At 34.2% G+C, this 27,894-nt stretch overlaps 1 protein-coding gene across 2 annotated transcripts in view; it reads right to left on the reverse strand.

Moving 5' to 3' along the window:
• Positions 1-27,894, reverse strand: part of ATP8A1 (ATPase phospholipid transporting 8A1) — a 219,369-nt gene that overhangs the window by 122,337 nt on the left and 69,138 nt on the right. The window contains exons 11-18 of one of the 2 annotated variants that reach the window (XM_063107851.1): positions 26,540-26,705; positions 20,315-20,442; positions 17,666-17,743; positions 16,639-16,727; positions 11,267-11,311; positions 4,728-4,800; positions 2,463-2,568; positions 1,151-1,233 (exon numbers count right to left, since the gene is read on the reverse strand). In XM_063107851.1, coding sequence (XP_062963921.1) covers positions 1,151-1,233; positions 2,463-2,568; positions 4,728-4,800; positions 11,267-11,311; positions 16,639-16,727; positions 17,666-17,743; positions 20,315-20,442; positions 26,540-26,705 — 768 coding nt within the window. The remainder of the gene's footprint in view (positions 1-1,150; positions 1,234-2,462; positions 2,569-4,727; positions 4,801-11,266; positions 11,312-16,638; positions 16,728-17,665; positions 17,744-20,314; positions 20,443-26,539; positions 26,706-27,894) is intronic. The other variant, XM_063107852.1, reaches the window with a different exon arrangement.

The following is a 27,894-nucleotide window of genomic DNA, read 5'->3' on the forward strand; positions in this document are numbered from 1 at the left end:
AATAAAATACATAGATCTTCAATGTATGGTTCAATGAAAAGTGTATAGTTTGACAAAGGTATACTCTGTGTAACCACCACCCCAATCTAGATATGAAACATTCCCATCACCCCACAAATTCCCTGTGCCCTTTTCTAACCAATCTCCTTCCTGCCCTGAGGCAACCACTGTTCTGAATTCTATCACCATAAATCACTTTGCCTGATCTCAAGTGCATATAAATGAAATTTAAAAAGATACACTCTTTTGTGTCTGGCTTTTTTTTTTTTTTTTGCTCAGCATAATGTTTTTGAGATTCATCCATACTGTTGAGGAATCACTAACTTGTTCCTTTTTATTGTTTAGATATTCCATTGTAGAAATATATCAAAATTGGTTTATCCATTCTCCTACTGATGGGCATTTGGTTTGTTTTCATTTTTTTGCTACTATAAATAAAGCTGCTATGAACATTCCATTACAAGTCTTTTTATGGACGTAGACTTCCATTTCTTCTGGGTAACTACAAGTACAATTGCTAGGTCAGTTGTAAGCTGACCTTTATTAGAAAACTCTATAAGGTTTTCCAAAGGGATTGTATCACTTCACACATCTGCTAGCAACGTATCATTGTTGCTCTACCTTCTCATTAACATTTCATGCTGTCCATATTTTTAATTTTAGCTTTCTTGGTGGGTATGTAGTGGTATCTCAGTCTGGTCTTAATTTACATTTCCCTGATGACTAATGATATTCTATTTATGCGTTAATTGGCCATTCATATATCTCCTTTTGTAAAATGTCTGTTCAAGTCTTTTGCCCATTTAAAAAACTGGATCTGAATACTTTCTTAACCAAAAATTGTAATATAATGATAATAATGTTGGGAGTAGGGGGAAGGGTGAGTAAAAGGGATAGTGATTCAAGAGAGATAAATCCTCATTTAACAAAACAGAATAGAAAGTCAGTAGATATGTCTAAATTGGAGAGCTAAAATGTATCATTATTCACATATTTTTTGAAAATATGAGATGTATAAATGGCTGAAGAAATAGGTGAAAGAACAGAAAGCGGCTGCTTTTAGAGAGGGGCCTTTTGGTATTACCTTACCTTTGAAACTATGCAAATGTATTACACTGATTAAAAAGAAACTTACAAATAAATAACTTACTGAATCTATAATCACCGAATCAGGTGTTCTTCCAGTGAAAACAAAATTCAATTGCTTGGCTGCTCTGACCAATGCTCCCTCATCTGTTTGGACAAAACAGGTGAAACAAATACATCACGGAAAAAAAAAAAAAATCCCCAATATAAGAGAAATACATTAGTATAATTTTTGGCTTAATTAAATTGTTTTTACTCCTGTTATTGAAATCCATTTCTTTTTAAATCACATGACAAAGCCGAAGGAATGGAGAGAATAATCCTAAGTGTCTAAGATGTGTATAGACCCCAGAGTCACTGTTAGTCATACATTTCTAAAAAGAATAATTTAAATGTACCCCTTAGTCCAGTATATCCTCAAGAAATTCTTTCTCAATATTCCTTCATAAGTTTTATCTTTTTCCTCCTAAAAAGTTGAATACAGAAAACTAATTCTACCAATTGAGGATTCAATTTAAATGGTTTTAAAAGAATTGACATTTATTTTATTATATATTAATTACTTTCATCATCATGTTATGTAAAACCTTTTTGTTGCTGAGAGTAGAGTGCGGAATAAAAGAACATTCATATAGTTTCTATCCTAACAATAGGAGATGTAATAATTCTTATGCTTTTTAAGAATTTGATGCATTCAACAAGTCACAGGTGCTGGTTTAGAATATAGTTAAAAACACTGATACCAAAGTTCCTCAAACACTGTTTCTCCCTAAAATTTTACAATCATCAAATTTACTAGTTACCCAATTTTACATTGAAAATAGGTCTAAAATTAAGCATAAATATTAAATGTTGATAACTGTAGTAATAAATATTTTATGGAATTCCCTCAAATGTGTAAAACTTTCACTACTCAGAGAAATACACAATAATCCCTGATTATAATTTCCAAAAAAGGAAAGCAAAATTGGTGTTCTAAAGTCATATATGTTCACTATTTTTGGCAAACAGATCTTCCTTTTCTTGTCTGCTTATGTACAAAAACAGTTTATGACTAACAGTTTATTCTTATTTATGAAGAAGTGAAAAAATACTATGTATATATACAAAAGTACTTTTTTCACTTGTGAGAATTTTGTTATTCAAATTTCCACTTAACTTATGTCACAAACCAAAAATTACATATTCAAAGTTAGGTATTTTAACACATATATTTAATCCTGAAAGGCAAGGCTAATTAGTAAATAAAAATTTTAATCTAAGAAACATATTTGGCTATCTTACTTTTCCAAATTAAACTGATATTTTTGCTAAACAATCCCAAATTTCAGAAGAATTTTCCACAGGAAAATGCCTCACAATTGCTTCATTTGTACCTGGAGATGCTGCTTGATAAATAATCTTATCGCCTTCTCGCTCTGGTACTGCTGTGTGACAGACTGCCATCATTGTAAGAAATTCACATATGATAGGTGCTGTTGGCTGAGAAAAATAAACACATAATTTAGCCGTTTTCATTTAAGCATTTTGACACTAATGATGGTAATATTACCTCATGTCTATCTATTAAAAATGCAGCTGTTAAACATTGGGGGTGTGGGATTACAGCCAACTAAAAAGCCAACATTTATTCAGAAGAAATTATATTTTTAACTCAAATTATTCATTCTCATACTTTCTCATTTACTTTTTAAACATTTATACAAGACAACTTTGTGTAGTCAAATAGAAATAGTTTGGTAAGAAAGGCAGATGTAGTTGAATCCTATCCTTGGAGGACAGAAAAGAAATTCTAAAATGTTCATTTACCTGGTTGTAATTCCTGATCAGATTTAAATTTTAGGCTGTAATCTTATAGTGGTTCCATTACTTTTGGTTGGGGTGATGATGACAGGGAATTTCTCTGTAATGCTTTTCCTCCCTTTCTCCAAAAATGGTAACCTTAGCCTGATTCATGTTTTACTAAATTAAAAAAAAAAAAAAAAATTGAGCAACTCCTATGTCCAGTGGACTTAAAATGGGTCCTTTCTGCAAGGAGCTTATAGTTTAAAAGAGGAAAAAAAGATGGTTATTTAAAATTAAACATCTTGTCTGTCTTCTGATAAAGAGAAACATCATTCAAATTAATAAAGGAAAAACACTCTATGCTCTTGGGCAAAAAAATAATTAAAATTTTTTTAAAAATGAAGTGATTGGAAAGGTAAATCAGAACATTATTTGAAAAACTGAGTTCAGGCTAGAACAGTGGACAAAAAAGACACAGTCCCTGTCACAGGAGGTTTGACTGGTAGGAAAGACATATTCATTCACAGTGTGATGAGAACTCTAAAGAAGAGGATGTGCAACTGTTGTGTGATGATGGGGGCGAGTCTGGTTTTTCTCCAGACAATGTGATAGTTAAGCTGATGAGGTTTTCAGAAGAATCGAGCAAAGTGGTTTCCATCAGTGGGAATGGGATACAACTGAAAAGGTCCTAAAGAAGGAGAGAATAAAACGTTTGAGGAAATAAGAGAAGGCAAGTGCGGCCTGAGGAGAAAGAAAGGAAAAGTAGCTCAAAGGTGAGGTTGGCAACTTAGGCAGGGGCCAGATCATGCACTGCGCATCAAGAGGGAAGCCAGAGAATGGTTCTAAACAGGGAAGTGATGGGGTCGGTTTCCACTTGCATTATTCCAGTTATGGGTAACAACTGGAGAAGAATAAAAATGACAGCAAGGAGGCTGCTTAGGAGGCTGCTCCAAAAATCTACAGAGGGGAGGCTGGTGTTCTGGACTGGGGTGGTGAATGAACTGAAACACACACTCAGGCTGTACTCTGTAAGTTGTATTGACAAGGGCTTGGTGACTCAGAGATCTGGAGACGGAGAAAAAAGAGGGTAACAAAGGCAACCCAGAAGTCCTAGAAAGTGTAATAAGATCGGTGATGGTGCCGTTTACTGAAACTGAGAACACGAGAGGGAACAGGTGGTCTAGGTCTAGGTTTTGTGGATCCCGACGCTAATATTTTGCGGAAGACTCTCTTAAGAAAGAAAGACACAAAAACACCCAAAGGATCACATTGTTAGGACCCCATTCAGAGGCACAGGTGGTAAATCCACCAGTACTAGAGACGGAGCACATTTTGGGGGTAACAATTACGAGTTCAAGTTTTGACATATTGAGCTTGAAGCAACTGTGGGAAAAAGTTCTGGAGTTTAAATTCCAGAAGATCCTATAATTTGATCTGATAGAATAGGAATAAGTGTCAGTAACTTTCTACGTGGAACGTTCACACTAGGTGGCAGATATCTGGAGTTCCTATTGTAGATTCAGCACTGGCCTATGAAATTGAGTAAGCAAGTCATTTATAGATATTTTCAAAGTGTTAAAAAATAGTGAGTTGTTTCACACTAATAGAGAGGTCTACAATTATCTAAAATGAAAGACTGAAAAGATCAAATACTGATTAATGATAATACTAAAACTACATCTCCAATAACCATGAAATCATGTTGGCTATGTGAAAAGGATTTAGCAATTGATTTTGATAATTATTAAAAATGATCATGAAAGTAAAAACATATATATAAAAACATAGAAGATAGTTGAGAAACACTCATTAGTTTTCATTCACCAATGAAAAGACACTGTTTTTCTGTCACTTACATGATTATTTTGGAGATTTTCCAGCAATGATGAATCACTAAATGTTCTTTCATCTCCAAACTGTGAGCTCTGCCTAAAGGGGTAAAAAAATGAAGCAAATCTGGTTCATTTATACAAGTCCACTGATTTATCTGTAACTTACTTTTTAAATAAATCTTTGTGCCTGCAAACCCTTAATAAATTAAATATAATTTGGCTTGTACTTCTAAATAAGACATCATAAATTTCATGATTATATCATAAAATATATTCAAGCGTTCTAAAATGTGACAAACATTTGCAGTGTAATGAAAAATATTTTACAGTCCATTTTCTTGGAGTCAAATTATATTATAGCCACACAGAGTTTAAAAAATTAATTTAAAAATTATAGGAAATAAAACTGCTAAAACACCTGGAATTGAATTTCTTCTGCTTCCATGATATTTTCAATTTTTTAGAATTCTGAGAATTAATAAAGTTATTATAAAAAACAATATTAATTCCTTTAGTTTAGCCATATGAAAAATCTTTACTTGTAGTGACAAACACTACATGATTATCACATGAAATATAAAAACATGAATAAATTGTTTATACGATACCAACATTTATCACAAACATATCTGAGCAAATATTTATGAGCATATTACATTTGTTGTGTATATACTCATATAGGAGAACAAATCATAAAACTGCATGGAATATTTTGTATTGAGGCTATCTTCGGATCAGCATACTTCTTATGAAACAAATGTAGTCAGAGTTGCCTCTGTAATCTAGCTATCATTAATCTCATAGCCATGCGATTTAATATCAAAATATTGAGATTCGAAGGAAAACTAAGGAAAACCTAAGTGGGAATGTCAAAACAAAAGGGTATAATTTGTAATGCACAGTGAAAATATATACCTCTGAGCTTCTATGCACAGAAGAAAGTTTCAGAATTAATTCACTGAGGAACAAATAGTGCATCCAATACTAAATAATTATAATCCAGAAAACTTTTAATAACAATTTTTACAGGTTACAAAGAATATCATCGACACCAATGTGTCAAATATCAAGATTTTCATATTTTAAAAGCCAGAAGCTTGAAAGGAAGGGGAAATCACTGAAGAAAATATAATTTGAAATAACAGAACATATACAATATCTTAAATGAAATATCTCTCTCCTGGAAACAAAAGGAGGAAGTTACAAGGTTTACAATAAAATATATATTTATTTACATGTAGTAGTTTGTTTTATTTATTCTCAAAATTATAAGATAATACATCTTTATTTTACATGTAGTAATTCAGAATTTTCAGAATATCCCTGGGAGGCAGAATGAACACATTATCATTATTATTATTATTGTCACTATTAAGTCTATTATTATTATTGTCACTGTTATTCTAGTTTTAAAGATGGAGGGAAAAATCCGGGAACTTTTAAATGACTTAACAGGCAGACAATTACCTTGTGATGATTACCTTGTGGACACAGAAACCCAGTTCTTAGAGCACTTGTCTTTCAGCCTTTATAATTTGGTTAATACAATTTTGATCCAACAGTAGAGGCACAGGTTTCTTTTTCTCTCTAGATGAAACATGCTGATGACCTCCCCCGTCTGGCAGCCTCTTCTTGGAGGCCAGGTGAATACAGGCCATTGACATGTGCTCTATGAACTACTTCACAAAAAACTTATTATAAAAGAATGGCTGGAACAACACCTGCTCAGTAGCCGTGGCCACCTGCAGCAGGCAGAGCAGGATGCAGGCTGCCTGAATGAACTCACAGGCTTCCTGGATCGATTTCTATATCATGTTGAGGCTCCTCCACAAGGATGGTATGAATGGAGCTTTTTGTTGTTAGGCAGGAGACAGTTTTCCAAGGTGATGAGCACCCTAGAATACAGCCTGTATTCCAGTGTAATCCCCAAACAGCACCCTCTGCAACCCTGGAACTGAACCTCCACCCCTTCCTGGCCTGGGGGACCCCCTGATGCCATGGGGTCTTCTGACCCCGGGGGACTGATACATAAAGAACTATTTTTTGAAAGGGTATGTACCTCCTGCTTTTCAGTGGCACTATTAGTTCCAAATCAAAATTCCTTAGACAGAGATTTTTAAAGAAATATTATTATTATTATTATTATTATTATTTTATTATTATTATTATTATTATTTCAGTGGTGGTTGGCTGGTACAGGGATCCAAACCCTTGACCTTGCTTGGTGTTGTTACAAGAAATGAATTTGTTATTCAGAGTGAAGTCCAAGAATCTGAAAAAGTGATTGAATTCAATAATAAGATTTTTGTTAGATGCTGGTTTTGAACAAAGTAATGAAACCCAGTTTTCTGTGTGATTCAAAGTATTTCTGAAGGTAATTATAAAAGAGGAACTCCAAAAACATTCTGTGAAATGACTGCAGCACTGCAATAAATAAATTACCTGCCAAGGTGACTACTTTGAAGACTAACACTAATTTGGATGTGTTAGATCTCATTATTATACATTCATACCTGGAAGAATGTTTTAGTGAGCCTAACTTTTGCAGAAGAATAAATAATTACTACTCACTCCATACGTAATCACAGACCAGAATGAAATGAGAAAATAAATATGATGAGAAAATACAAAATAGAACTATCACTGATACTGTGATAATACCACCATGTTGAAATGACTAAGCACATAATACTTTAAGGTAATACTCCTGGAGAATCACCCTCACTTGCATTTACTTAAAAAAATTATCAGAAAGAATAATGTGAAATTATATAACATATAGTTAAGAAAAACTGAAATAACATGTTATCTGGGTCTTGCTTCAAATACCAGTGAGGGAAAGGCACGGATGAATTGAAATTGGCCTTGAATGTATATTATTGAAGCAAGTGGATGTACACCTGTCTACTTCTGTTTGTGCTTAATCTTTTCCACAAGAAAATTAGAAAAAGAGAAAAAATTGTGATGAAAATATATAGCACTAAAATATAAGCATATTTTAGTGCTACACAAATGCTGAAAATAAACATATCTTTTTTTCCAGTCCCCCAAATATTGATATTCTCCATTTAGAGAATGCTAGATTTTTAACAGGGAGGAATCAGTTTGTGAGGTTATATGCTAGCTGATAGTTCTTGGCAATAACAAGAAAACCATACCAATTTTGGAGTAAGCAGCTACTAGTTGGGAGATGATTTTAATCTCTGCAAACTATTTATATTAATATATTTAAGAGAGTAGAGCTGCACCATCATCCAATTGTCTTTAACGCCTACAGAATATGTTTGAAAGTGTCAATACATTACAGGTTGCCTTCAAACTCGACTATATGTAAATAGGCAAAATAATCTCCATACACTGAAATGATAAATAATATGTGTTTTTCAACTTGGTATTTTTATGGTAAATACTGGTTCAAATAGGGCAGTAAAATATACACAGCTCAGGGGTTTTGCATACGGAATGCAATGAACTTCACTCTGAAAGGTGAAGCTGCTGAACAGCCAGACTGGGATACACTTGCAGATTTTGGGTTTAAAGAGTCAACTCTCTACTGAAGACCAGCAGCACGAAGATGCAGTCTGATGCCTGGAGCACAGGATTCAACTAGGATCACATTTTTGATCTTGGTCTCACTGGCAAAATGAAACCAATTGGATGAAGTTGTGCAAATGTCAGATTTCTGAATGTGCAAAGTTGTGCACCCCCGTGCTAACTTTCCTCAAGTCAGTCATTAAATTTTACCTGCTCTTGCTTAAGAAATAAATTCAAGCTTGAAAAATATTAAATGAAACAGAGAAAAAAATAAAATGACTTTCAAATTGCAAGGATATTTTGGGCTCTAAAAGCAGATATTCTTCAAAGTTTTTTAAGGATGTAGTGTAACCAGCACATATATCCAGGCTGATAAAGGTTTTAACTCTGGCTCCCATGATTATTGGCTGTATACTTTGGGGCAAATTACTTATTAGCTTCTTTGCCTAAATTTCACCAACTTTACAATGGCCACGTCAAATACAAATATGTGTGTTATGAGGATTGAATGATAGCTACCAGAGCTAACACTCACTGTGCGCTTACTATGTCTAGACACTATTCTAAGCATTTTAAAAACAGAACTCATTTAATCTTCAAAACCTCCCGATTATGTAACTACTATTATCATCCAAATTTTTTCAGATGAGGATACCCAGGTAGAGAGTTAAGTAACTTGTTCAAGGGCACCAGTATGAGGAGGATCCAAACTTGGGTGGTCAGAATCCAAAGTCCATACCCTTGACCATTCCACGTGACCTAGGACATACATAGCAGAAGCTCAAGAAATATTTGTCTCTTCATCTTTGCAGGCCTAGAGCTAATTATTTTATAGTTGGAGAATCCAAGCATATATTTTAAATAAAGTTGTTTATTATAAAAGTGATAAAAACCTTCCCTAGGGTTTATTTTTAAAATAATCATTAATATCTAAATTTATATGTAACTACAGGTAGAAATGTAAAGTTTATGAAAAAGCTGGCATTTATTTGGAGTTACCTAGTTTAATATATCAAATGTCAAATTTTCCAAAAGGACATTTTACAAAAAGAACTTATTAAACTAGATAACATCCTCTCTTTCCAACAGTGATAAAGGACATGAAACAAACTCTATTGAAAGTAAGACATTATATACAATCTGAGTGAATGCTATGGAATGAATTGTGTGCCCCAAAGTTCCAGGTATTAGACACTTAACCTCCACTGGGACAGTGGTAAGAGGGTGGGAAATCCTATTATGGTAAATGAAAGGTAGGGCCTTGAAGAGATGATTAGATTGTGAGGACTATACCTTTGTGAATAGATTAATCCATTGATGGTTTAATAGTGGTCATGGGCATAGTTCTGAGGGCGTTAAAAGCACAGCTAGTGAGGAGGTTAGCACTCTCTACTTCTGCCATTTTGCCATGTGACACCCTGCATCGCTGAAGTCACCACCAAAGAAGGCCCTCACCAGATGTGTTCCCTGGACTTTGGACTTCCCAGCCTCCGAAACTATAAGCAATAAACATTGTCTCTTTACAAATTATCCAGTTTCAGGTATTTCTGTTATCAGCAACAGAAACAGACTAATACAGTGAACAAATACCAATGTTTTTACATTTCCATTCTATCTTAAGAGAAATATGGTTAAGGTAATTTTCTTTTGTTAGGAAATATGGTGAAGGTAATTTTCTTTTTGTTTCATAGAGAAAATGTGTACCAACAGTGTTTAAATGTGTGAACAGTGTTTAAAATTAATAGTTATGTTAATGTTACAGAAAAGCAACAAAGAAAAAGATATAGCCAAAATTTTAACTACATTCTTAAAGGATTATATAAAAGGGAATATATACAACATTAAATTTGAATTACCCATTGATAGTAAGATGCTTTTAGCATATATAAAAAACACTAAAAGTTATTTAGTTATGTGTAGGTGTCAAAATACATGACACCGCAAGCAATGAGCATGTGATGACTTAGTTATCACATGAACCAAACAGCTGTCTGTCATTAACCATAGGTATTATGAGGTTTACTAAAAATTTTCACCAAATCTCCACTTTATTGAAATAAACACATTGAAAAATATGAAATATTACTGGACTTCAATACACATAGGAAATGTGACAATCATAAAATACATGTGTAACCCATGTTACAAATGTAACCACCTATGAGGATACTTCAAGAAGTTCGTGGAAAAATATAATTAAAAAATATGAATGTTGCCATAAACTTTTTGAAGACCCTTCATAAAAAGTCTCAATGTTTTCTAAAGTTACCAGCATTAAAGGAACCTATTTTCTGAAATTTCATTTGCCACCAAGTCCTGATGCATTATAGAAATATCATAATAAACTCATACTATTCTAGATGAAAATGTAAATACACAGGGGAGAGGATTTTAAAGTAAAACAAACGAAAAGCCCAGAAAGTAGAGAAATTAAACCTATAAGATGCTATCTTTAGTAATTCTATAATTAAATATATTCAAGTTAATTCTACTCCTTGGTAGCACATTTTCCAACATTTGTGCCAGACATTTCATTTAAAAATATTCAATTTCTAGCTTCCAAATGGACTTATTAGAATAAACAAAAGAAATGGAAAGGAAATCTCCACTGCTTGGATATGCTTCAGAAGCATCTTTTTATAGCTCCATATAGTGCAGAAGTAGTGGCAGAAGGTGGCAGTGTTGAGCTAAAGAAAAACCCTAAGAAGCTTCAGGAGCTGGATGGAACTGGATTCCTACGTAGTCCACAGCCGAGGGACTCTGGAATTGATCATTAGACTTTATCACAAATAAATAATGTAAAACTCTAGCAAGCCTAACCTTTAAACTAAACATCTATAAAGTGGCTAAAGGTTATTCAATAGAAGTTCAAGGATATTTGACAGATTTCAAAAACTACCTACTTTATAGCATTGTCAGCTTATCTGGTCAGCAATGCTTTTTTCAAAAGTAATGAAATGTGTCTAACAAAACAATGAAATGCAAACCTGTTAAAAGGATCATGAGACAGAAAGGCCCACACAGCTTACCATTCATCAGGAGAGCAGCCATAATCCTCAGGCTCGGGGACATGGCTTCAGAAAGCAAGAGGAGGGGCAGAAAGAGAGGAAAAATAATCACAGAAAGGCTGGAAACATAAAACCGTGAAAAGGTGGATCTCCAAAAAGTTAAGAAAATGAACTTTTAGTTAAATCAGAAAGAACTGCAGTTAGCACACTAAGTTGAAATGATGATTTATGTTAAAGCAGGTTTACAAAGTTATCCACTAGATAGCCAACTCGCCTCTTCAACACAAGAGTTACCGGTCTTATGCTCAGAATTCAGAATCCAGTATAAAATATTTGAACTTAGCAGTTTAAATACATGCGAAAGCCAATTAAAAATTAATCATATATATTGTATAATCAGAATAAAGTGTTTTAATGAAACAAACTTGCTAACACCTAGGAACAAACTATCACATTGATGAAATCTGCCAAATACATTTTAGAAGTAACTTCGACTACCATGAGATGATGGTTCCTTAAACAGATACAGTGAAGTAATAGTTAACTGCATTTCTACAACTAAATGAAACCATATTTTAAAAGATTAACTGATATTCAAAAATTTTCACTTAAACCATAGTTCACTCATTAAACCATTCTTTATCTCAAACAGAAACCATGTTCATCAATACCATGTTCATCAATACTTTCTTTAATTTCATCCATTAGCACAGTAGAGCACTAGAAAAGTCTGATCATGGTATTTCATTTCAACCAACCAGTCATATATTCAGTTGGAAGAGGCTCATAATACGTGACAGAGCAGGTTTTCTTATTTCTCATTTCTTTTATTATATGTGATTATTCCATACTTTTCCTTTAAATTAAATGTATTAGATATATATAGGTAGAGTTTAAAATGCAGCATTCAGTACAAATGTAAAGTCACTGTTGTTTTTGACAAATATACAATAAATTTTGTTGAAAATTCATGGGATCCTTTCACTCCCTAAATGTTCACTGCACTCTCTACCCTTTCAACAACCTGGCTATGACATGGATCTCATCATTCCAAGGCACCTCTTCCACTTTCACAATATTAAGCTGCCTCCAATGCAGTATCCATTATATCACTCTAATCACAATGGAGGTGTTCCCTTGTACTTACCAGTCTCTCTCCTCCCAAAGGGCTTTTGTATATGCTTAAGACGAAGGGCTAACCAAGCCCTTTCTGGGCTGAACTCCCAGAAAAAAAGTTGGCCTGCTGCAAAGCTCTGTGGAAATTGGCTTCAACCCAGGGTTTAACACAATTACTTCTGATCAACCTCAAGCCTTGGACCCCGGCCTCTAGACTGTGCCAGGGAGGACCTGGTACTACCCAAAGCAACAAACACTGTGTTAGAATTCTGCTAACTTGCACTGGTGTTGTGCCCCAGCCCCTGATCTCATACCAGGAAAGAGGCTGGTGCTTCCCAAGTCATGTAGCTTAAAAGTCCCAGAGCTCAAGGGTCAGAGTCCCTCTCCCTGAGTCTGGTGCAACCCTAGCAGAATGCTGACTGCTATCCAGAGTATGATGAGCAGCAGGTCACCTGCACACCTGAAACATCCTATCTGCATGAGTTTCCCTGTGATCACTACTCCAGCATCTCTGGTGGCTATGTGCTGTCTGGCTATTTGTCCTTGTAAATGTCAGTGCTGTCATATCTACCTGGTACATTCTTCACTTAATCAAATTTGATCTCAGCTTAAGTATTACTTTCTCAGGGAGCATTCTTTGACCTCCCTGATTAGATCAAACTGCCCATAGTAAACTCACATAGCCCTCTGTACTGTTAGGACTTTGTATTCGTCTGTATAATTACCTAATTACCATCCATTAACCCCCTTATTAGATTATAAACTTTAGAATGTCAGGAACCAAGTGAACTTTTGCTGATTATTTTATTTCCCATCTAACAAAGTGCCATCTACATAAAAGGAGGCTGATTAACATTGCTGAGGTATATGAATAAATAAATGCATAGTGCTTTTTAGCATTTATCACCAGTCATGGTATGCAGTAAGATAAATTTGTTGTTTATACAGGTTGAGCATTCCTAATCCAAAAATATGAAATCCAAAATGCTCCAAAATCCAAAATTTTTTGAGTGCCAACATTATGCTCAAAGGAAATGCTCACTGGAGCATTTTGAATTTTGGAGTAGAAATGCTCAACTGGTATGAATTCTGCAAACACTTCTGGTGCCAAGTATTTTGGATAAGAGATAATCTATAATCTAGACCTTGGGGTTAAATATTATAATTCTGAGGTTGCTCACAGTGACTCTCTTCTCAGGGTTAAAGAAGTAGCTGATACTTTCAGCAATCGCATTGCTAAACAAAATATTGTCAAGTAAAGCTATTTACAGATTATATTCATACATAGGTAATGACTGCTGTTAAGAACATTCATTTCTTTTTACTTAAGGGGACACTGATATATTTTTAACATTAATTAAATGCCTTGCCCACATAAAAAAAGCACTGTTTAATTTGCTTAACAGAATGTTTTTTTAGCCTCAGAGACTGTACCATGATAAGCCTCACCCAACTCATTCTAATAGTAAGGTCTAAATTGTCAACAAAGACGGTATTTAGCATTATATCCCAGAATTTTACTGTGTTGAGAATCTTAGCCACTGAACAGAGAAGCTTCTTATCTATTCCTGGTATTCAGGTAACTGATAAAACTGATTTATTCCCTACAGGAATCCATTTGCTGAAATGATACTTAGGTAGAAGTTCACGGTAGAATATCTAGTTTGTAATAAGTTAAATTTATGAATGATATAATTCATTTACCTTTAACTACAACTGCCCTGTTTAAACACAGTGCATCCCTAACACAAAGCTGATCTCTACAAAATAATCATCGGCCACTGTGTACAAATCTTTCTATTTTGTTGCCCATCATGAACCCAATCTGGGGCAATGGTTAAGGAAAATAAGAGAAAATTTACTAAAATTAAATTTCAAAGCATTATTTTAAGTGTTAATTATTGTCTTCTTACAAACCTGTAAGATACGTAGAACTAGCTAAGGATTATACTATCAGGATACTTCAAGTCTTGTTCTTTCTAGTTGATAAAACAGAATAGAACTCACCTTTGATTCTATCAAGGGTAAAACTGAGCTTTATCTTACTTCTTAGAAATACTGAAGAAGGATGGGCCCTGAACTTGTAAGCCCAAAGGCATTTCTTAGTATATGAAAGTCTATATTACTCTCTTTTGTTTTTGCCATCTCCTGGGCAGACAGACACCTTGCTTTCTTCTGCTAGGGCTAGAAGTGCTTGTACCTAATAGTTCCCCATGTTAAAAAACTGCTAAACATTGCTATGGGGCAAATGAGATAGCAAAACCATGTTATTTTCCTATAACCCAAGAGTGCCCAGAGGAAATCTCCACAGAAAGGTGGTTGACAGTAATCACTCTCCCCAACCCCAACTGTAGAGATTGGCTAAAATTAAATAACAGTGCTCTATTCCCTACTGTAAACATGTGATTAGTTACAAGTCATGGTTTCTTTTAAACCTTCATATACATATCAATAACTCTTTACAATACTGACAATCCAATCCACCAGGATGTGTGGGGGAGGGGATATCCATAAAAACTCAAATAGAGTTAAAGATGCCTAAAAGCACATACACAAGCAACACATGATTACTGGAAGCAGCTGAACACCTAGCTTTATCAACATGGCTTCTGGGATTCTTGAAAACATGATACCATATCCAAAGAGAAAACATATTTCGGTTTACACAGTTAAAATTTGGAAAGGAACTACTGTTTTTCATTTCCAAACATTACATTGGATTTCATGTCTGGAAAAGGACCTTAGAAATCATCTGGTCTCACCATCCTCATTTTAAAGAGTTGGGAATATCAGAGAAGGAATTGTTTAGGTTCTCATGGTGAATTTTAGACAAAGCTAGAAGTCATGCCTTGCAATAGTATCTCATTTTTAAAAGCTGTTATTTCCCCAAGAGAAAATTCATTTTACTGGCAACTTAATCTAAATGATGACAACACTTAGCTCAAACCCACCCTACTCTCTAACAGTTGTTAATGATGATATCACCCACAGACACAGGAAGAGCACTGCCTAAGGGTGTGTAAGGACCTGTTCCAAGAGTAAGAAAAAACCTGAAAAATGCAGAAGAAAACAGAGACTAGATCTTAATGCAACTTTCTGTTCTGATAATTTCACAATCAATAATTACTAATTGGAAGAATTTGCTTATTCAATTGGAAATATGGCAAAGTAAAAAAGGATGTCAATTATTAAAGAGGCCACTGTAGAAATAATATTTATGAATGAATGCAGAATTTGTATAAAAACAAACACCATATATCTGACAGCAAGTATAATACAACAAACTCTAGAAGCACAACTCCTCTCCTCCAGGATAATTGTGGGTAGAAATAAAAGTACAAGGATATCTAGGAGTAACCATACACTTTTAGAATTTTTCACAAAATCGTTATTTATAAATTTGATTCTCAAAATTCGACACTCTTTTTATACTGATTTTCTGCTCAGAGACAGAGTGTGAGTGGAGAAAAGTGGGTGCGAGCCACAAACACCAAAAGCAAGCACCCACTTTTGGATGACTAAGAGGCTGATATTTACTAGTCTCACTTATAGGTAAGGACAGTTGGACAGTTTGAAAATAGCCTAATGTCAGTCAACCAGGAGAGTGTTTTACCTTTTGATGTCTTTCCTAGGAAATATAGAAATTAATTTTTTCACTTTATAAAGTGTTTCAAAGAGAAGGCTACTGAATAGTTTATATTAGCATACCTGAAGTAAGAAACAAATTAAACAGGTGCTCAACAAACACGTTCTGAAGGACATTAATGGACTGATCAAAGTTTCTGATGATATTCATTATCCTTCAAATTTGAGAGACCTATGTCCCTACCTCCTTCCTGTCATCAGAATTTTAATTTCCCTGTGATTATAGAAAAGAGATATGATTTAAAAAATATATCACAGGGATAACTGTCAGAGTAACAATACTATTTTAACTTGAAAACTGCCCAAAGCCTGACTGCATGTTCTTACCACATCCTAGCTGTACTCTTTATGGCACTGAAAAGGGAAATGTATTTATTCCTTATTAACAAGGCAAGAGAAAGACCTTCAGCAACCCTGAACGCTGAAAAGCCCCCATCCCCCATCATCTCCAATGAAAATAATACCAGCTATAAAATACAAAATATAAATGTGTTCTGAAATTAAAATGGCTGCTTTCTAGATTAAAAAAAAAAAACCCAGCACCCTCTTCTAATAAGAAATCCCAAATGTACTGAACTGTTAGAACTAATTAAATGTGTATTTCATATTCTAATTAAAGAAAAGAAACTTACCCATAAGCAACTCCTGCTATGGTGCACTTCTTAAACTGCATTACATTACATGTCAGAGTACCAGTTTTGTCAGAAAATATGTATTTAACCTAAAAAATGTTTAAAATTTGTCGTTAATATTTCTAAGGTTTTTTTATGCTAGTCTTTTACAGAGGAAAAAGGCTCTTAAATATACTTTTTATCAACTTTGTTACATTGCAGGGGCACAGTGAATGTTATTTACTGACTACTTTCTCCACATTCATTAAAGAATATATTCAGCTACTTTTTAGTATCTTAGCAATGAATCATCTCATATATGAATACTAAAGACTATCGAGATATTTTTAAAACTACCTTATATAGACATATGCCCTAGTATGGTCTGAATTTCCACTAGAAAGTGACACTACTGCGACTTAACATTAATAGAGCACTAAAATATCAGTATTTCTCAACATAAGCAATTGTAAAATTGGTGATAGCTTATGCAATTAACTTCATACAACATCTAAATTGGTAAGAAAGAGGATAATTTTGGCTTAAATGTTATTTGAAAAGAGTTGGAAATGGCAATGGTACAAAAAAAGAAAAATCTTTTTCAGCTAACATATATAAATGGATTTCAAATAGACACATATGTGAATACAGTATGAATTATAAATCTAAAATTCATGTTTGACTAGACTCACACAACTTCATTGATGAACTTAAACTATTCCTTCCTTCCTGGTTGAAAGCTATGAACAATTCTAATACTATATTTATAACTAAAAAATAGCCCATATTTTGCATATTCATCAGACTATATACTGAAGACATCCATGGGCTTGTGCAGTACCTTATCTTGAGAGCAAAATGTGCTTTAAATAGCATTTTAAATACTTTATTTACTAAAAATGAAAATTGTTAGTCATGTACTAACAAATGTATTTATGCAATTATTCAAATAATGGAAAATTAGGAGCTGTCAATTCATCTGAAGTTGCCACATAAGGCAGATATCTGGCTTCTAATTCAACATACATCAACAAAAAGTTGAGTCTACCTGGCCAAGTTCTTCATTCAGATTGGACGTTCGAGCCATGGCGGCAGTATCTGTGGGTTCATAGTGCATGTCGATATCCTTTAAAAAAATTAAAGAAGTCACAGAATACAACTGGAAATAAAGGATTGGGTAAAATTAAGAAAAAGAAAATAGTATCCTGATTCTTTAATAAGTCACTGTTTAACTGGTGAGCTACATGCAACCACTCTCGTTTCTTGCCATCCTTATGCCATTCTATTTGATTTTTCTGAAAACTACTCAATACAGAATATCATACTTCATAGTAAGGATAGAACAGTATGGTAGTTAGTACCTATCTCTGGAATCAGGTAATCTAAGTTTATTATCATTCCACCATTATATCAGTGATCTATTTGTAGAAATGAAATGAGATACGTACATCAAGTGCTTCCTGTGGTGTTTTACACTAAGTAAGTGCTTAATGCCATGCGCTAGAAAACAGCAACTAAATATTGCTCAAATAATTAGGTCCTCAAACCCCTGGAAAAGTTACTCAAGAAATTCTATCTGGTTATACTTTCTGGGCCAAGTTTCTTGCACTCTATATACTTGAAAGCAAAATAAATGCACTTGATAAAAGCCAAATAAAAATGTATAGTTTTAGTTCCTATTTGTACTTACATTGTGCCCAGTAATCATGAAATTTTATTATATTATCTTACAAAATTAGTATTTTCTATTGTAGAATATTTTACTGACAAGCCAGGGTTATAGTTTACAGATTTGCACATGTCAAATGAAAAGGCCAAAATCTAAATCAAAGCCTGTCTGTATTCTGAACTGATCAATATCATTTCTGGAATAGGCAGTTGAGTGTGTGTGTGTGTGTGTGTGTGTGTGTGTGTGTGTGTGTGTGTGTGATGTGCCATGTTTTAAGAGAGATATTAACCACCTGGGCCATATTCAGAGAAGAGTTACCAAAATGGTTAATCTGGAAATCATATGGAATGACGAACAAAGAAAGGAGATGGGGGATGTTTCTTTAGGGAGAAAAAGATACAGTAGAAAAATAGGCATGATAGCTGAGTTCAGATATTTTGCAAGGCTATCATTCAGAAGGAAGATTAAAAATTTTTCATGATAGATACATTGGGCAAAACCAATCAAAGGAAGACAACTACTAATCACATTTTTACACAAGGAAGAAGCTGCCTTGCAAGGGAAGAATGGAAAACCAGACTTCCATGTCAGGAATATCATAAAATCTCTGTATGTTAGAAAGGTGGTTGAAAAGCATAAGCCTGCTAAGTTCACTCAACAATAAAATTATATAATTATTTGAAGTAAATATTATTTTTGAAAATCCAAATAATAAAGTGATCAACTAGTTATTTGATCTTCACAATGAATTAGCTTATTTTTCTAAGTGAGAACCTTCAGTAAGTTTTAATTGTATTTGTACATATTTTATTACACAATCCTATATGAATAGGCCTATGCCTGCAGTTCATTTTAGATTTCTAAATTACACTGATCTTTACCAATGAATTAAGAGACTGACAGTGTAGGTGGATCATATGCCTCAGGAAGATAATGAGCAGTTGCAAAGTATCATCAGTTATATTCTTAAAAATCCTAATATTGTTGATATTGAAAGACTTTAAAATGATTTAAAAAGAAAGAAATATCAAAAATAGCACAAAAAATTTTCAAAATAAAGGAAAATTAAACATTCTGGCAGATTAGACCCGAATGTTTATTGAAATCACATAAATTCATTAATTTTAGCTTTGGTAAAAATAAAATTACAAGAACAACATATTTTATCTTAAAAATTTAAGGAATCAGATAACACATTTTTCCAAGTGTGTTATTAAAAAATATATAAGAAAAAAAATTAAGAAGACAAAATCATATGTTTATTTATTACTATTTTTATTTTTTAGCTCTCACTTATGAGCCAGGACATTCTGTATTTTTCTGTCTGGCTTATTTCACTTAACATCATTTTCTCTAATTTCATCCATGTTGCTGCAAATGACAGAATTTCATTCTATTTTATGGCAGAATAGTATTCCATTGTTTGTAAAATTCAAGCATAATTGAAATTGTTTACAGTGTGGAAAAATAAACTATACAGATGAATAAACATGATACACAATCTGGTTGGTAATAGAAGCAAATACAATGTTATTTGTATAGTGCTTGATTGTTCATGAATCTCTTTGCTGTGTCAAGAGATTCCTTGATCTATACAAACACCATGAGATACAGGTAATATATGTTTTATCTTCACTCTGTTAGTGTCTAAGAAAATGATTTTTAAAGAAATCAAGTAACTTGGCAACGTTTACACACCTAGTAATTTATCACACTAGAACTACAATCCAGATATTTTAACTCTAAACTCTTGGTTCTCCTTTCCTCATGATCACTATGTATCCCAAAACAGATTTCCTTAATGAGAGACCTATTTTTCCCAGGATGTCTGGTCTGTAAGCTTGTGTGATTCTGAAATGAGGGACTATATTATAATTATATAAGGCACAAAAATGTCATCTTGTAGTCAATAACAGGTAGGTATAATTAAGATTTTTTTTTTCTCTGAAAGATCAAAAGACCCAATCATAAGAAAAAAGACAAAATATATGCTTATGGTGATGACAAACAATAATAATTCATACTTACCCAATTTATGAAGTATGCCTGGGTAAATTTTACCACTTCTAATGTAACCAACAAGCTGATAGGAATGAGATTGTTGAAAAGTATAATGAAGGTCAAGAAATTCAGTCCAAAATTATTAGCACCACCATCTATTGGAAAAGACGGAAAGAATGTCATTTACAGTTTTATATTTTATTTGCACTGACCAGAAATGTAGCATATATTTCTTACACAGCGTATCTAGATAATTTGGGAGGAACACTTTGCTGATAACATATCCCGATTCTCAAATAAATCCTTCAAGATAGAATTGCATTAGTTTTCTTCAATATGTTGTTAATCCAATTAAGAGCTGCATAATAGTACTAAAAAGTGAAAAGACTATCAAGTATTACAAATTCTGTCCCAAATAGGAAATTCACAGATATTAGGGACAGAACTGAGGATTTATAAATGTAACATTTCAATTGGATAGAATCACTTTTACATGAATTCTTAAAACCATTTCCAATTTATTTATTAATTTATTTAAAACATTTTTTTCTTTTAACTTATCAACATACAATGTAATTGATTTTTGTGTCCCTTTACCAGTTCCTCTTTCCCCCCTCCCTCTCTCTACCCACCGCCATCAGCATCATATCTGTTCATTTGTTTTAACGAGTTCAAGGAATTGTTGTGATTATTGTGTCCTCTTCTTCCCACACCCCCCCCATGGTTTATTTGTTTGTATATTTATTTACTTATTTATTTTTAGTTCGCACAAAAAAGTGAGAACGTGGTATTTCTCTTTCTGTGCCTGACTTGTTTCACTTAATATAATTTTCTCTAAGTCCATCCATGTGGCTGAGAATGGTAGTATTGCATTCTTTTTTTATAGCAGGGTAGTATTCCACTGTGTAAATATACCACATTTTCCTTATTCACTCATCTGACGATGGAGATTTGGGCTGGTTCCAACCCTTGGCTATTGCAAATAGTGCTGCAATAAACATGGGAATCCAGGTATACCTCTGACATGATGATTTCCATTCCTCTGGGTATATACCCAGCAGTGGGATAGCTGGGTCATATGGTAGATCTATCTGTAATTGTTTGAGGAAACTCCATACCATTTTCCATAAAGGCTGCACCATTTTGCAGTCCCACCAACAGTGCATGGTTGCATATTTCTCTGCAACCTCACCAGTGTTTATCATTCTTGGTCTTTTGGATGTTAGCCATCCTAACTGGAGTGGGATGGCATCTCAAAGTGGTTTTGATGTGCATTTCCTAAATGCTGAGTGATGTTGAGTATTTTTTCATGTGTCTGTTAGTCATTTGTATATCTTCCTTTGAGAAATGGCTATTCAGTTCCTTTGCCCATTTTTTGATTGTGTTATTTGTTTCTTTGCTGTAAAGTTGTTTGAGTTCCTTGTACATTCTGGATATACATCTTTGTCAGATGTATAATTTGCAAATATTTTCTCCCACTTTGTTGGTTTCTTTTCCCTCTGTTAATTGTTTCTTTTGCTGTGCAGAAGCTTTTACATGTGATATAATCCCATTTGTTTATTTTTCCTTTAGTTGCCTGTGCTTTTGGGTTCATATTCATGAAGTCTGTACCCAGTCCTACTTCCTGGAGTGTTTCCCCTAGTTTTCTCTAAGGAGTTTTATTGTTATAGGATGTATATTTAATTCTTTAATTCATTTTGGTTGATTTTGGTAAATGGTAAGAGGTACAGGTCTAGTTTCATTCTCCTACATGTGGATATCCAGATTTCCCAGCACCATTTGCTGAAGAGGCAGTCCCTTCCCCAGTGTGTAGACTTGGTGTCTTTGTCAAAGATCAGATGGCTGTAGGTGTATGGGTTGATTTCTGGTTCTCTGTTCTATTCCATTGATCCGTGTGTCTGTTTTTATGCCAGTACCATACTGTTTTGGTTATTATAGCTTTGTAGTATAGTTTAAAGTCAGGTAGTGTTATGCTTCCATCTTTATTTTTTTTTTGCTCAGTATTGCTTTGGCTATTCATGGTCTTTTGTTATTCCATATAAATGTCAGGATAGTTTTTTCCATTTCTGAGAAAAATGTCATTGGAATTTTGATGGGGACTGCATTGAACTTGTAGATCACCTTGGGTACTGTGGACATTTTCACAATATTAATTCTTCCAATTCAAGAGCATGGGATATCTTTCCACCTTCCTGTGCCTCTTTAATTTCTCTCAACAGTGGTCATCATGAAGATTTTTCACATCATTGGTTAACTTCATTCCTAAATATTTTATTTTTTGGTGGCTATTGTAAATAGACTAGCTTTCTTGACTTCTTTTTCTACATGTTCACTGTTGGAGCATAGAAATGCTACTGATTTTTGTGTGTTGATTTTGTATCCTGTAACTTTGCTGAAATCATTTATCAACTCTAAGAGTTTTTTGGTAGAGGCTTTAGGCTGCTCAATATACAGGATCATAGGGACAGTTTAACGTCATCTTTTCCAATCTGGATGCCCTTTGTTTCCTTCCTTCTCTGATTGCTCTGGCTAGTACTTCCAACACTATGTTGAACAGGAGTGGTGAGAGTGGACATCCTTGTCTAGTTCTTGTTTGGGATGATATTGGCAGTGGGCATATCATATATGGCTTTAACTGTGTTGAGATACTTTCCGTCTATACCTAACTTGTAGAGAGTCTTTATCATGAACAAATGTTGAATTTTGTCAAGTGCTTTTTAGCGTCTATAGAGATCATATGGTTTTTGTCTCTGATTTAATGAGTGTGGTATATCACATTTATTGATTTGCATATGTTGAACAAACCTTGCAACCCTGGGATGAATCCCACTTGATCATGGTGTATAATTTTCTGTATGTTTTGCTGTCTTCTGTTGGCCAGTATTTTATTGAGGATTTTTGCATCTATATTCATCAAGGATATTGGCCTGTAGGGTTTTTTTGTTGTTGTATCTTTGTCTTGTTTTGGTATCAGGGTGATGTTTGCCTCATAGAATGAGTATGGGAGAATGGCCTCTGTTCAATCTTTTAGAATAGTATGTAGAGAATTGGTATCAATTCCTCTTTGAAGGTTTGGTAGAATTCTGCAGTGAACCTGTCCAGTCCTGAGCTTTTATTTGTTGGGAGACTTCCAATAACAGCCTCAATCTCTTTTATTTTTATTGGTCTGTTCAGATTTTCTACATCTTCTAGGCTTAGTTTCAGTAGTTTGAGTGTGTCCAGAAATTTATATATTTCCTCCAGATTTTCAAATTTGTTGGCATATAGTTGTTTATAGTAGTCTCTAATGATTCCCTGTATTTCTGAGGTATCAATTGTAATATCACCTTTTTCATTTCTAATTTTTGTTATTTGCATCTTCTCTCTTCCCTTTTTTAGTTAGCCTTGCTAACGGTTTGTCAATTTTATTTATCTTTTCAAAAAACCAACTTTTTGTTTCATTGATCTTTTGTATCTTTTTTCAGGTTTCTATTTCATTTAGTTCTGCTCTGATCTTAATTATTTCTTTCCATCTACTAACTTTGGGTTTGGATTGTTCTTGTTTTTCTAGTTCTTTAAGGTGAAGTGTTAGGTTGTTTACTTGCCATCTTTCCATTCTTCTGAAGTAAGCATTTAATGTGATAAGTTTCCCCCTTAGTACTGCTTTTGCTGTATCCCAGAGGTTTTGGTATGTTGTGTCATTATTTTCATTAGTTTCAATAAAGTTTTTGATTTCTTGTTTAATTTCTTCTTGGACCCATATGTCATTAAGTAGAATGTTGTTTTATTTCCATGTGTATGTATAGTTTCCAGAGTTGTTTGTTATTGATTTCTAATTTTAATCCATTGTGATCTGAAAAAATACATGGAATAATTCCAATTTTTTTGAATGTGTTCAGACTTGCTTTGTGACTTAACATGTCGTCTATCCTGGAGAATGTTCCATGTGCTGAATGAATATTCTGAGGTTGTTGGATGGAATGTTCTGTAGATATCTGCCAAGTCCAATTGGTCTAAAGTATTGTTTAGATCTTGTGTTCATTGATTTTCTGCCTAGATGATCTGTCCAATGTTGAGAGTGTGGTGTTCAGGTCCCCTGCTATCATGGTATTAGTGTCTATCTCATTCCTTAAGTCTAACAGCATTTGTTTTACAAATCTGGCTGCTCCTATGTTGGGTGCATATATATTTAAGACTGTTTTGTCTTCTTGATGGCTAGATCCTTTTATCACTATATAGTGGCCTTCTTTATCTCTTTTTATGGTTTTTGGTTTAAAGTCTATTTTATCTGATATAATAGCTACTCCAGTTCGTTTTTTGTTTCTGTTTGCATGGTATATCTTTTTCCATCCTTTCACTCTTAGTCTCTGTGTCTTTACAGGTGAGGTGAGTCTCTTGAAAGCAGCATATAGTTGATTCCATCTTTTTAATACAGTCAGTCAGTCTGTGTCTTTTGAGTGGGGAATTTAATCCTTTTACATTAAGAGTTATTATTGAAAGCTGATTTACTCCTAGCATTTTATTCATTTTTGTTTGGATGTCTTAAGTATCTTTTGTTCCTTTCTTTCTGATTTTCTGTTTGACTTCTGTGTTTGTTGGTTTCTTGGGGTGGTAGATAAGCCATTTTTCTCTTTATTGTTAGCATTTTTATTTTACTGGTGGGTTTTGTTCTTTCTTGAGTATTCATGGCAGTGATGGTTGTTATTCAGGTACCAAACCCAGTACTGCCTTGATAATTTCTTGTAAGGCTGGTCGTGTGGTAGCAAACTCCTGCAGTTTTTGCTTGTCTGAGAAATATACTATTTGTCCTTCATTTCAGAAAGACAGCCTTGGTGGGTAAAGTATTCTTGGCCGGTAATTTTTGTCTTTTAGTATTTTGAATATATCATCCCATTCTTTTCTGGCTTTTAGTGTTTCCAATGAAAAGTCTGATCTTATTCTGGTTGGGGGTCTCTTATAGGTAACTTGACACTTCTCTCTTGCAGCTTTTAAGATTCTCTCTTTGTCTTTGAGTTTTGCCAGTTTGACTTAACATGTCTTGGAGAGGACCTTTTCGGGTTGAATATGTTTGAGTATTTTAAGCCTCCTGAATCTGAAGATCTGTGTCTTTCCCTATACTTGGGAAGCTTTCTACTATTATTTTGTTGAATATGTTTTCAATGCCATTTCCCTTTTCTTCCCCCTCTGGAATACCCATGATTCGGATATTTTAGCACTTAAGGTTGTCTGTTATCTCTCTTAGATTTTCTTCAATTTTTAAAATTTTTTTCTTTTTTTTTGTCCACCTGTGTTATTTTGAACAGCCTGTCTTCAAGATCAGAAATTCTCTCTTCTGCTTGTTCTAGTCTGCTGGTTAGACTCTCTGTTGTGTTTTTTATTTCATGGAATGAATCCTTCAGCTCCACAAGTTCTGCTACATTCTTTTTCACAGCACTGATTTCTTTGTACATTTCTTCTTTCAGGTCCTGTATACTTTTTCTCATTTCTTTGTGTTGTCTAACTGAGTTTTCTTGTATCTCGTTTAGTTTCTTAGAATTGTTGCACAAAATTCCTCGTCAGTCATTTCAAGGACTTCCTGTTCTATAGGATCTAGAGCTTGAGAGTTATTATTTTCCTTTGGTGGTGTCATACTTTCTTGATTTTTCATATTTATGGTATCTTTCCTTTGGTGTTTAGTCACTGTGGCAGGGGATATCCTGGTCCACTCTTTCCACGTTGGTGTCTGGCCTGGATCCCACAGGAACTGTTGATTCTGGGTGGTGGGGACTGGCCTGAGCTGAGGATCTCATGGGGCAGTGCCTGCCTGTTCTGGAGTGGCTGGCTTGGGGCATGTGGGCCTGGTGGCTCTTGGACCTCTCTAGGGAGTGGGGTCTGGCCTGGGCTAGGAGTCCTGTGGCACACGGTGCTTGCCTGTTCTGGCGCAGCTGGCTTGGGGTGTGTGGGCCCGGCAGCTCTCCAGCATTTCCAATTTAAAGCATGCTTTAAGGGCAAACCAACAAAAAGCAACAGCAAAAACAATCCAAACCATAGAGTACTATTCAGCCCTAAGTAAATTATTCTCCTAGGTAGATTATGCTCTTCCTTCTCAGTGCCAGATATATTGTATGCCAGATACATTGTAAAATATATGAAGAAACAAAGTCATGGTATTATTAACAGTTCTAATGCTGAAATAAATCAATGACTATAAAAACAATTTAGAATAGTTGCAAAGTTAAATACATGCTTTAATAAAAGAAAAAAATTAAGTGCAGTAAGCACTTTACTGCTTACAGTTTAGATTGAGATACCAGTCTTTCCCAGAATGCCTTCGATTCCAAATGGCTGAGCCCACAGAACAGACAAGAGACATGGCAATTAAGATACAAAATAAAATCAAAATTTGTACATTTGTAATCCGTTCCACATTTGAGAGCTTAAGTGGTGGGCTTGTTGAATTCTGTAAAAAGAAACAAGATGAGTAATAAAAAATGTGCACAAATGATTCAGTTGTGTGCACTTTCTATTTTGATGAGCTTGACAAAGTCAGTCACAACACAATATCTAGAGATGGTGGACACATGACAGTTATCCAAAACCCATGACAAATGTAATAAGATGTCAATGGTTAACCACCTCTTTTTCTCAAGGCCACTATACCACCCAAGCCTTTTTCTAGGAAGTAAAACAATCAGAAAGAAGAGAAGAAACAACATTCTTTTTGTAGACATAGCTTTTACATTGTGGCAGGTAAGATGAACAATGCACTGCATGGCTACTTAAGCAAACAGGGTAGTCTGGAAGCATCTCGTTAGTGTCTCAGCTATGCAAAAGAGGCAGAGACAAAAGCCTATGTACCTATAACCAGACACCTGGAAATTCTAAAGTATGAAGGCAACATTTAAAGGATGTCTGAGTTTCAAATTTCTGGTAGCATTTAGGTGTTTTACTAAACACAGCAGCAATTCAAGTAATCCTGGCTATAAAGTATAACAGGCAAGTTTCCTCAGTTGTATTTGAAGGTTCAAATGGTAATGCTAGATCTGTGCTAACCAATGCATCCATGGGACAGAAAATTAAATCTGTTGAAATCAATATAAAATGAAGATTTATAGAATGGCTAGGGGGTGGAATCATTAAGAACAGTCCCACCTGCTTGTTAACATCTTTGTGCCTGTACAATATATACAGGTATTAGTCCTTAGAGAGCAGATTTTCATTTAGTATCTTAAAATTGAGTTTCCCATACCTGAACACTGATGGTACGATGTAGAGAAGGACTAATACAGACATGTGTAAACATTAGGGCTAGGATTAAAGTTGATGGCAAAAATAGCCTTATACATACAAATGCTATGAAAAATGGCTATCTGATTCACAATTTAAAAAATTTTATAATAAAAATAAATTTTAAAATGTGATCACTGCATTAAAATAAAATTATAAGACAAACACTTTAATGCAGAGTACTCATCATTATGTTCATTACATAGACAACTTGTAATAGTTACTGCAACAGTAAATGCTGCCAATGCACCAACAGACAAAATCTTTGAGAGTTCATGTATCGCGTGATCTCTGGTGAAACTTTCTAGTGTTCCTGTGAGCAGTGAACCTTTCTCATAGGGAGCTGATTTCAAGGCCCCAAT

Source organism: Cynocephalus volans, chromosome 9 (genome assembly GCF_027409185.1).
Source record: "Cynocephalus volans isolate mCynVol1 chromosome 9, mCynVol1.pri, whole genome shotgun sequence".
Classification (NCBI taxonomy): domain Eukaryota; kingdom Metazoa; phylum Chordata; class Mammalia; order Dermoptera; family Cynocephalidae; genus Cynocephalus; species Cynocephalus volans.